At 35.5% G+C, this 12255-nt stretch overlaps 1 protein-coding gene across 1 annotated transcript in view; it reads right to left on the reverse strand.

The window, feature by feature from the left end:
• Nucleotides 1-12255, reverse strand: part of CNTN5 (contactin 5) — a 742128-nt gene that overhangs the window by 143794 nt on the left and 586079 nt on the right. The window contains exon 10 of the mRNA XM_075140101.1: nucleotides 2174-2355. Coding sequence (XP_074996202.1) covers nucleotides 2174-2355 — 182 coding nt within the window. The remainder of the gene's footprint in view (nucleotides 1-2173; nucleotides 2356-12255) is intronic.

The raw sequence follows: 12255 nt of genomic DNA on the forward strand, positions 1-12255 counted from the left end.
AAGTGGACCTCCTTTCTACAATGTTAAAGAAGTTGTTCTAATATTATTGCAAAAAAATGCCAATTAGCACAAATGGTGCACTATCCATAAAGGCAGTGACTGTAAAACATATAATTTTGACAACGGTGGAGAACTAAAAATTCATATTTCTATCTGCACAGAGTAGAACAAAATGTTTTCTATGGACTCCTAGATTTGAGTACCATCTTTGTTTCTGTTCAAAACAAAAACATGTCCAGGCTAATGAGAGAGGCAAAGTTGTGTAGAACACTAGATCGCGCTTGCTGTGATTTTATGCTACAGGTCTGCAGGGTACTCTTGAGGAAATAATTTCATTTTCCAGCATCTTAGTTTCTCTCTTGAAAAGCACCTTTTATATTCCTTTAACTCTGAAAGAGGGAGGCAGAGATAATTGTAACTCCTTTATAAGGTGATGTGGTATCTTGTAGTTTCACAGCTCTAGAAACAGCCAGTAAGTGCATAAGCTGGGGTGCACCTTATAACTCAAATTAAATTTTTTTGAATTTCACACATTTTAAGAAATGTTGTTGAAAAAGACCAGGCATGCTGCTGAACGCCCCTGGCCCCCAAGTCCCTAGCAGGAGCTGCTATACTTTCATGGAGGTAATTGACAGTAAGAATTTGTAATACCAGAGAAGTATCGCTGGGATATTGGCATAGTAGGAGACATCAAGTAGTTCCTGGGCTTTGGCTGCTGTTTTCAGTAAAAGCCTTATAAAACCTTTGCTGCAAGTGCAGTATGGATGGCATGTCCAAAATGAAAGGTGCAAACTACCACCTTTGCCATCACATATTTTTTCCAGCATATACCAAAAAAATTGAAAACAAAAACCTGCCCTTGGCTCTAGATGGATGAGAACGAAAGGCAAGGAGAGAAGCATCATCCAGAGATGTGCTGATACTCACCAAAAACAACGGAGCTAAGATAAAGACATTGGAAAGCTGGAGGAGACAGGAAAATTGATTATGGACCTGGAAATATTGACATATGTGGAAAATAAATTAAATATATGATGCCAGTCTACGGTTATTTGATGAAAGTGTGTAACAAAGACAGAGAATTGTGTAGAGTTAGTAATGGGGACAAAGCACTAGGAGCCATGGCTGAAATCAGGAGAAGAAAAATAAAATTGATTAACAGGAGAGACTCCTTCTTAAAGATATCTATTAGCCTGAGGACCTGTCTAAAGTGCAGCAGTTGGAATTCCACTGACTGCGATATTTGAAGACTGAAAACAATTCAGAGTCTGAAAGATCTGTTGCATGATGTCCTGCAGCAGACCTTTCCTGCTAAGTATTTAAGTTTGTAGGATTCATGGAATGATAGCAAGTGATGTAGCCTTAATTGACAAGAAGTAGGTGGGACTTAGGCATACATTCAATCTAAGGAAAACTTTGACTTGTAAATATTCAGAGCATGTCTTATATAAGCTTTTGTTTCTAGCCTTTAGGATGCAGCAACAATATTACATAAAATTCATGGGTTTTACTAAATATTTTTAATTTCCTGTTGTGTTTTTTCTTTTCAATGGGATGCATGATTCAATTTTTTTATGCTCACTCAAAAAGCTTAGAAAGACCAATCCTTGAGAGAAAATGTTCAGCACTTTCTGAAAATCCGAACCTTCAGAAATTGTGCATGCCTAGATTGAGATTTTTTTACAAAAAGAGAAGCACTTCTCCAGCTCTGATTCCTGTACAATGAATTTGACAAAACTCAGCACCCAAGCATGGCAAGGGTGAAACATTAATAAAACTGTGATAAAAACCCTAAAATATTTCTAATATTGTTTTCTGACAGATACATCACGCTTGGGTTGCATGCCATATATCATATTATTATATATCATATCAGGAGAAAAAAACCAGACTTTTAAAATTGTAGCGATACCCTTTTAAAAACCCCAAAACCCCCGTAAACATCAATTATGAAATTGTATTTAAGCCAGTTCGTTGAGGAAGTCAACTTTATTTCTATTTCAGACTTTAATGCATTACTAAGGAATAAAAATATACAGCTTAATTCAATACTAATTGTATTTCAGAAGAAAAACATTTCATTTCTACTGGACCTTAGCATCCTTCATATGTGGTTAAAGCCTTAAGTGCGGACAAAGCATTGCTGGATAATACTGTGTGCAGTTACACTTACTGTACACTTGTAGTTGTCCTCTGAAGACATTTCTTCCACGAGAGTTTTCAGCCTTACATTCGTACATCCCTGCATCCTCTAGCTGCACATTAGGTATTTCAAGAACAGCTTGGGATTTTCTCAGGCGGGCTTTACTTGGATTATGACCATTAACTTTCCTCCAAGAGATTGTTGGAACAGGGCTGAAATATTTAGTAAAATTACTGTTAGTACTCTTCCACTATTGAGAATATAGATTCTGTTATCTGGTAGTTTAAACACTTAATAATCTAAGTAGCAATAAAATATAACCACAATTAACATTCATATAATGCTTGATATACCTCACTTTCTGTAGGGAATCCTTAATAAATGGTTTGTTACGTGGAATGTGTCTCTTTCACCCACAAGGGAGGCCAAGTTTTTATTGAGATCAAGTAAATCACTTGAAATACTCTCTCTAGAGCTTCTTTAGCACTCTATGCTTTAATCCTGGACACTTTCACTCAGTAGGTAAAAGAAGATAATGACTTCAAAACCTGGATGAATTTAGCAAATTCCAACACATCCCAATTTTCCTGCGATGAAACTGCAGTTCAGGAGATCAGTAAGTGATATGTCCATCTAGGAGGGGGATTTCAGTACCACTGTATCTTGAATAAATTAAGTTGACCAACGTTTTGGAGACCTTTTCTGTTGCAATATTCTTTAAGTTACAAAACTGGTTGTGCAAGAAATATTTATTAATGGCCCTACCACTTCTGACTCACAGCACTACATGACTGCTCACAGGAGTGGAAGGGCTTTTCACTGTAGCTTGCTATTCCACACAGTGCGGAAACTGTCATTTACATTCATGGTGAGGGAAGAAATAGATTAGATAGTGTTTGGACTCATTCAATTTTCTTTTTAGCCCAAACACTCATCAGTCGTTGTGCACCCACTGGGCTTTTTGGTACAGACATACATTTGTCTAAATATGGCAGTTGATGCTTAGGGGGGAAGAAAAGAAAAAAGAGAAAGAGAACTATAGTTATAAAATGTTTGATTGTGAGCTGAAAACTAAACTGCTTCAGGTATTCAAAAAGAATCTTGGAGGACATCATAAAAGAAAATGTAACAGTTACATGCTGATACTTTTTCAAAAAATATTTTGTATTGATTTGAATTGCTTTCAAGTCTGAACTTTGATATAAACACAGTTGGATCGTGTGGTAGTTTAGATGGGGAAAAGTACTTCATAGCACAGATTCAAATTCAAAGCTTCTATTAACTTCTGCCATCATTTGCTAACTTCCAATTGCTGTAACTATATGAAGTTGCATTAAAAAAACCACATTTCCCTCAGTATTTCAGGGTGTCCAATTTGAGACACAACAAATACAGACATGGCAACCAACCACGGGTAAAGCTGTAGCTATTCTTCAGCCAGTTAAAATCAGGCTGTGAGTTACTGCAGTTGTACTCAAACTTCCAGGCAAGATGCTCCAAATTCTAGTACTTTATAGAGATTCAGAATATTCCCAGACTTGTAGTTGGAGGTCAGAAGGTTTCTCTAATCTTATCTCCTGAATGTCACAAATCACTGAATTTCACTGAGCCTATTAACATAATTACCTTCACAAAGTTTGTTTCTTGGCCAACATATAGTCCCATATGGAATGGTATCCACTATTTGTCTGAATATATCAGAAAGAGACAATCATCGTTTCCCTTATCAGTTTGCTGCACTGATTACTTAACCTGACAAAAGATACTTTATTCTGAGCGTGTGTGGATTCATCTCTGAGACATAGTCCCTACAATACCTTTCTATTCTTTATCACTGTCCCCCACGGAAGAAATACATGTATGGAAATCAAATCACCTTTTTTTTTCCCTTACTAAACAAAACAGACTGATCTCTTTTTCTTCAGCACTCCAATCATGTATATGTTTTTTTTTTTAATAGATGGTTGTGGATCATATGATGGGTGTGGATCATAAGAGTTCTTTTTTTTTCCCATAGAAGCTTGATACCCTGCTCATTATTAATCTTAAATTACTTTCTTGCTGACTGATTTCAAAAGTTGGTGTCCTGTAGGTTTGGTTTGAGGACTCTTCTGTGTGGCTTGTATGGGTCCAATTGATAAAGTTTGCTTCCTATTAGAAGTTATTTTACATACTTGTCAATTAGAAGATTAAAAGAACTTCCCATTCTTATCTGACACAAGTACTTCAACCTGTTCAATTCTAAATACAAACAAACAGGATTTTCTGTCTCTGATGCACTAATAAACCTTACAGTCTTTAGCGCTACCACTTATGATATTCCTTTCACATCCTTAGCTACATATTTTAATTTGCTATACTTTGATATAACTATTTGTATATGTTAGAAGTAGTACAAATAATGATATTAGTTTCTTTTTTTTCCCCATTTGTTAGCTCTGATATTTTATTTCTAATTGCACACTTCACTTTGATATTCAAATTTATACTCTTTCTTGAGTGACTTTCTGGAGATTTTGTAACTCTCTTGTTGTTTTGGGTTCAGCTTTAAGTGTAAACTCCTTATATGCTTGTCCTCTTTCTATATGGAATACAATTACGTCATGATTGCTGGCTGCAAAACAACCACTGTGGCTAGGCAAGTGTTTCATTAATCATTATTGATCACAACACAGGTCCACAGTAGGAATACTTTATGTTGTTACAGTGCAATACTACTTAGCAACTGCTGTTTTATGAATGAGATAGGTGTACAGGTACACTTTCTTTGGCACCATAAGGGTGCCATGCTTGTTGCCCATTATTGCTTATTTGCCCTTCAGCCCTACTTCCAGTAAAATCAGTGAAAAGATGCTTTTGCTCTATTGTCATGGAAGAAAGCTGGTTCTGCTGAATAGAACGGATTGATTGATAAGTGGAATTTTTTCATCAGTATATTTCTGAGAAACAATGAAGATATTATAAACCGTGAAAGTTGTCTCATTTAGCTGCTATGAGATTACTCTGAAATTCATGCATTTAGAAAATTTCCTTTAAATCACATGTAACTAATTTTTTTGAAATTTGTTTTTGTGTATGCTACAGAAAGTAAACGTGTATAACATGGCAAATACAGAGGAAACATGTTGTTCTCTGGGTCATTAGGAAACTTATTTTAAAAAACCTCACTTTTTTCTTCATCATTATGAGGTAGTAAGTGGAGTTTTTCAAGGAGATAAAATTACTTTAGCTGCGTAGATTTAATGATTTCAAAGGAAAGTACTCCCAAACTGCAAATCACTATTCACAGACAACTTGTAGTTCTGTTTAATGAAGCTTCTTATTTTCCTTGCGTAACTTACAAGTGAGGTATGAATTTTACATCTGAAGTAAAAATATATCTATACCTATTTCTCCTCTGTGACCTGTGTGAAAATGAAATGAAAGAATGAAATATATGAGTGAGGATGTGAAAGAATGAAATTGTGTGACTGTTTTAGAAAACTCATAAAATCCACCATAAAAGCTAACTAACATATGCACATATTGTTCATGTTCTCAAGTGATCCACAGCTTTTTAAAAAATAGAGCAACAGCAGAAGTATCTCTAACATTAATATGAGTTTAATGTAATATACATAATTGTTAAATCTTATAATCATTATAATCCATTTTTATTTTGGTCTCAGCAGACATGTATGGGAATACAGTTTCATTGTTTATTATAATCCTGTTCACATTCAACTCCTATGAGTAACTTCATTCAAGTTTCAATTGAGTCCAAAGATAAGATTTCTCCTTACTTTTGGAAATAATCTGTTGAATACTACCGGTAAATCTTAGCACCACTGAGAAAAAACATCCTACTCGATTTCAGAAATACCATCATTAAACTTCTCATTCATCTGAGCTGAAATAAAAGTTCTAAGAGGTCACTGGTGACTGTGGTAGACATTACTGTGGGTTTATTCATTTTGAATTTGAAGAAAATATGAGTTATAGTTTTACATTTACATCTAGAAGAGATTATAAGAGTCAATTTTCAGCAGTATATTATTCGGACAAGTGCTCTTGAATTTGTTGAGAATTCTTCACGAGTTTTATTGGAAATAAAAAAGTTTTGAAAAAAATATTGGAAACAATTTAATACTTTTTTTTTTTTGCAATTTTATCTGAAAAATAATTTAATTAGATCTATAAAGCATATGTTTATTTCTGAAAAGGGGTAAGGTGGAAATGAGCGTAATGTCTGAATTTTAAAATGACTTTTCCATGGATCTGAGCTCTTATTTTTTCAGCAATATCTTAAATAAGAACGCATAGGTTACTTTTTCTCTTTTTGGTTGGTACAAATTGATGTGCTCTTTTGCAATACTTTACCTTCTACTGTAATTTCAATTCCTCTCCACACTATTTCTCTTTACCATGCCTCACTGTTCTGAGCTGTGCCTTCGAACCCACAGGTTCACATCATAATATGTCTTGAAAACCTCTGCATGCCTGTGCGTTTGAGACTAGAAAAAATCTTTCTCCTTATACCCTCCAGCCTTGTAACTATGTTAAATATTTTCTAAATATTACAGGATAATTATGTAGGATTAAAATGTTGAGGAGTATCATGAAATTCTCTCCATCAGATACTTTGCAGAAATACCCATCAACAATTCACACGATTCTACCTTTAGAATGTCCTATATAAATCTATTCTGGTCAGATGCAGAGATTTAGGGGAAAAGATAATAAGTTTTCTTTTCATTTGGTTATTAAAAGTTAGTTAGTACTCATGAAATATAACAGCTGTGAGTACTGGTGATTTAAGAATAGAAATATAATAGAAGGGAATGATGATGAGTTTGAAGCCTGTGTGCAGGAACAAGTCCAGGTCTGCAAGTCACATCAACACACATCCATGACTGTACTAAAAAGGTCTGATGCATGTATCAGTGTTGTATACTGATGTGGATGCACTTTCCCACAACCGCTGGCTTGTTCTTTATGGCACAGAGCAAGGACAGCATGTCTTTGCTTGGCTGCATGTCCAGCTCCATGTCATTTTCTTCACACTTCAAGTCCTAACATGTTAGAGCATCTCTAACATCTGAAATAGTGCTATGGAAAATGATTCACTATCTCTAATGATTCATTATTCATATTGGATTATACTCCAGAGGCTTTTCTCTACTCATTGATCAGAGCCTAAACTGTGAGCTCAGACTTCATCCTTAATGGTTCAATAGCTGAAGTTAGATAACATAACTGACACTTCTGGTGATTTCAAAGATTTTTCCAAATTCTTAAGTTCGAGTTAATTGTGAACTCAAGAGTCATCTGATTAAGATGTAATCAAACAAGAGAACAGAATATCCAGAATAGGCGAGGTATTGGTTTCACAACTAGTGAGTAAAGGGGAAAAGCTATTGTGCAACTTTTTGTTTCTCCATTTAAAAGTTAGATAATGGTACTTACTCTTAATGAAATCACAACAGCACAGCTAGATGATGAAAAAATTAATAGAAAAGAGCTGAACATCTCCTCCTGTGAATTCAGTGTTGGACACATTGTAAAATTCCATATTATATTTTTGTTATCATAGTATAGCAGATGCTATATTGTGGGATGGAGGAGGTGTTGAGCTACTACAACTGCTAAATAAGGACAGAAGTAAGCTCTGTTTTTTCCTCAGCCATCCAGTGACCTTTTCTTTCAAGAGTCTGTATCATACCCTACCTCAGCTTGCTGGCTGGGGGCACTCTGAAATAAGTCGACATTCTTCCAAAAAGTATTAAAGACATAACAACAGATAAATTGCCACCAGCCTGTGACTTGATCAAGGCTGTTAAGAAGAGAATTTGAAGCAACTTGAAAAGCAAAATACATATATGACATCTGCTGTGTTAGTATGGGGGATAATACATGAAGAATCCACAAGTTTAAGTTAGAGGAAACAAATGCTTTGAAGCAGAAAATTTGCCTGAAAAGGTGACATGTTTTTGGCAGGTGTTCATACGGATTCTCAGAGCCACAGTATACTACAACAGCACTGTGTTTACTTGCCCTGTGTAAAGCTATTTTATAACGGGACTTTCTCTTATGTCATTTTTTTCTGTTCCAAACTTTGTCCAGGCAGAACTTCTGTAGCTGGCACATTAATCCAGGATTTCCTAACTCTGCTCTACAGATATGGCCAGCGTGTGTGCACAGATCAGTTCCAGAAGACTAGTTACAATGAGTCCAGGACTTCCAGAAACAACAGGTCTACTGCCAGTCATGATGCAAATGAGCACCACATGTAAATACGGTCTGTCTGGGGTGCACAAGATGGTTTTGAACCTGCTGATCAGCTACAGAGTTTGAAGATAGTGAGCGTGACTATTTCTGGAAGTGCTGGATTTAAGGCTCTTGTACCACACAGTATTATATGCATTTATTTCTTTGTGCGAAATCCTGAAGAGAAATACAACAACGGTAACTCTGAAGACCTACTATTGACAATTGCCAGAATTTGTTTCCTTCTGATCTTCTCAACAGAAAGAAAGCCTACATACGTGCTTCTGGGTAGTAAGTTTGGAATGCAAAAAAATGCTCCTCCATCTTTAAACCTATCGCAAAGCTGTGTAAATTACGGAACAGAGTTTTTAGTAGCATTTACAAGTTTTCTTTGATGGCAGTGAGAGAGAAAGGGAAGGGATTGGTAATATTGCTTCTTCAAGAATGACGTTCTACTGATGGGGACTTGCAGTTTGGTGGTTTTTTCCCCCAGTTTCCCTATGCCATATGGTAAAAGCAATTAACTGTAAATTTTTAGATGTAAGTATGAAGCAATTAACCAGAGTGAGGCGGAATGAGCCCTGGGAGTGCTACTTGAGATTTACCAAAGAATCTTTATTACATTACTATGAATGATCGCAATATTTATAACAGCATTATAAAGTCTATGCAAGAACAAGTCCACTTAAAGGAAGGCAGAAATCAATCCAGCCTGAAAAATAGGAACAAAATCCAATCCTGGTCTAACACCTTATGACATAAATTCTTATTCAGTATGAGCTAAAAATGAACTTTAGATTGATGAAAGTCTTAGAAAGATTTATTTGACATAAATAATATATGCTATCAAAGGAAAAAAATCCTGGATCTATTCCTGTCTATATAAACAAACTCAGCTTGAAGATGCCATGTTCACGTTTAAAAAGGTTCCTTCCTCTCATCACAAGTTTATCTCCAGGGGAAAGGATATCCCTACTTATAATACTGACAAATGCTGTTCTACTGAGAGCGATCAGTTCCCTCTTGGTATTGTTTTATTATCAGTAAACTTTAACAGTATCTTCCACAGATTCCAGGTTTAACATCTGATAGAATTAACAAAATCTTTTTCCTAAAGTGAGAAGTGGTGTGATGGAAGAACATGATTTTTTGTCCCATGGGACTTAGAAACATATATTTCTATACCAGTTTTTGTCTCTATCCTGCAGTTTGATTTTGGGCAAATCATTCCATTTTAATACCCTATGCCATGGTTTCCCTGTTTTAAAAAGAGAAAACATCCATTTTATGTCTCTGTGACCTGTAGATGAAAAATAGAATATCATGATAAGAATTGTTTTTGAGGGTGAAGGCAAATTACTACCTGTGGACTTCTACACTTGCTTAATACTCGAAGATTCTGAGGTCCTAGCACTCCTTGTTCCCCTAGTAATTCTTTTATATGTAGGAAAAACACTGAATATTTGAATCCCTAGTTCCAACAAGGAGTTGGATGTATAGCATTTAGAATGATTTGCTCCATTTAATGCAAGCCAGGGATCTTGGCATGTCGTTAAATTGTGAATACCATAATACATTTCTTGGCATGTCGTTAAATTGTGAATACCATAATACATTTAAAAGACAAGTCAAAATTAGCTTCCTCTTTGCCTGCAAATTGTATATTAAATCTGGTTAGAATTCCTCAAACCTCCAACCTTCATTTATCAACACAGTGATTCATCATGTCCTTTCATACTTTGTTTTGACCAGCAGTTCCTGTGTAGGGGATAAAAATGTATGTGCTACTGTCACAGGATTCAGTGGAAATAAGGGTTGTTAATGTGCTCTGAATGTCCTTGGTATAGAATCAGGTTATCTGTAATATCAAAGGTGTTTCTGTGTGTCACCATTATTGTGGGAATAGGCAAGAACTGTTTTGTGTTCATGGAAAAGTACAAGGAAGCTTAATTATTTCCGAAAGACTATACCTAGAAAGGAGCAGCTGCTGGGGCTGAATGGCCATTCCATAAGCTATGTCCTTTGACTGCCACCACACTGCGAAGATCTGCTGACATATCCCAAAGATATGGCCAACTGAACTGTCATACTTGGCCCTAAAAACAGTGGAGCCTGTTTTATATCACAGATGTTAGTATCATTTTATACTCATGTTATATTCCAATGTTTATACCCAATAATACTCAGCTGCTGCTTGCCACCTTGACCCCTCACTCATCTCAATGCCCCTGGGATGCAGTGTAGTGCAGGTAAAAGAGGTTAACTTTAAGTTTGTTTTAAACTGTGATCAGTGCATTAGGTTTGCTACTCTTTAGGACAATACCAGGGCTGGAGTGAGAGGTGGATTCATGGATTTGTATTAAGAAGATTTATGTCAGAAAAGAATTTGATCTCAGTATAGAAATCCTCATGAGACCTTTTTTGACACTGGATTAGTGGGAAGGAGTCAGGTTATGGGAAAGTCTTGTCTGCTTCTTTTGACAGTTTATACCAGGAGATGCCTCCTGCCAGGTCTGAAGCCAGGAAGAATCTTGCTGTCTACAGCCAACATTAAATATAACAGTTCTGAAACATTCTGGCCCAGTATAAAATAGGTAATATTGGATTTGCCAAGATCAGCCAACAAAAGAATAAAAGTCAGGGATAAAGATATGGAAGACCTGGGGCATAGTTTTAACTGGTGGACTGAAAGGAAAAGCCATATTTTACAAATCTGAAGAGCAGAGAGGATCAAGTTTTGTCCTTTGCAGTTAAGAAACAATATGGTGCAATGCTGGAAACTTCTATTCACCCATGCTGAGGGACCAGATGGATAACTGCATGTGTTAGAGAAGTGTGCAACCTGGATCTGTGACTCATTACAGGATTATTGTTTGTGAATTTTGTGTTCCTGGCAAAAATCACATATAGCTAAAGTTCAGAGAAAGAAAAGAAAGGAACCAGGTACTATAAAACCTTTGACCAAAGATGCACTTCTTGGGTGCCTTTAACCTTTCTTTTCTGAAATTACTCTCTTCCTCATTACATTGTTTGCCAAACACTGACCAGACCTCACAGAAATATCCTTTTAACATGTGGACTTGCAAAGCCTATTACACCTGCAAAAAGATTTGCAATATCTAGAAGCCTTCTTTATAGCCATTACCCTATGTCATTGTCTTAATGAGCAACACCAACAAAAATAACTTCTTCAGATACGTCGTGCAATTCTCCACAGTTAGTGTTAAATGCCCTTCACCGGATCATAAAGATTTTTTGTATCACCACCCTGACCTTTGCTTAGATATCATATTCACTTATACAAACACTTTTTGCTTTTATTTCTGCATACTGAAAAATCTTCAGTAAGTTCTCTCTACATGTACATAGTCTGCAATCAAAATATTGATAGTGACATAAAATAAATAATAGCATTTTAAATAAAAGCTTGAAGAACAATTAGAAATATCTATTAAAAGAAAATCAGGTCAAGGAGATAAAATAAAATCCTATATTCCATGGATTTAAAACTTTGAGATATTTATTAGTCAGAATTGATTCAGAGTTCATTGTTTCAATAGAACATTTTAGAATGTTTCCTAGATAACAAGTCACTAAATTTCATTCACTTATGTGAGTTAAATATATGTAACTTCACCTTATTTTTATTTGATTTTATTTTATGTAGAAAGCAAGATTTTAAAATGGACTATCAGCTGAGTTCTTGCAAGCCATATTACAGTTGGGATGAATGTTTATGACTGAGCTATAAATCTCTTCAAAACAAAGTTTACAATAGAATTATTAAAGCAACATTAAATATAACAGCATGAACAATGCTTCTATCATAACAGCCTCATCATAATTCAGTAATGAAAGGAAGTTAA

This window comes from Calonectris borealis, chromosome 1, assembly GCF_964195595.1.
Source record: "Calonectris borealis chromosome 1, bCalBor7.hap1.2, whole genome shotgun sequence".
Taxonomy (NCBI): Eukaryota; Metazoa; Chordata; class Aves; order Procellariiformes; family Procellariidae; genus Calonectris; species Calonectris borealis.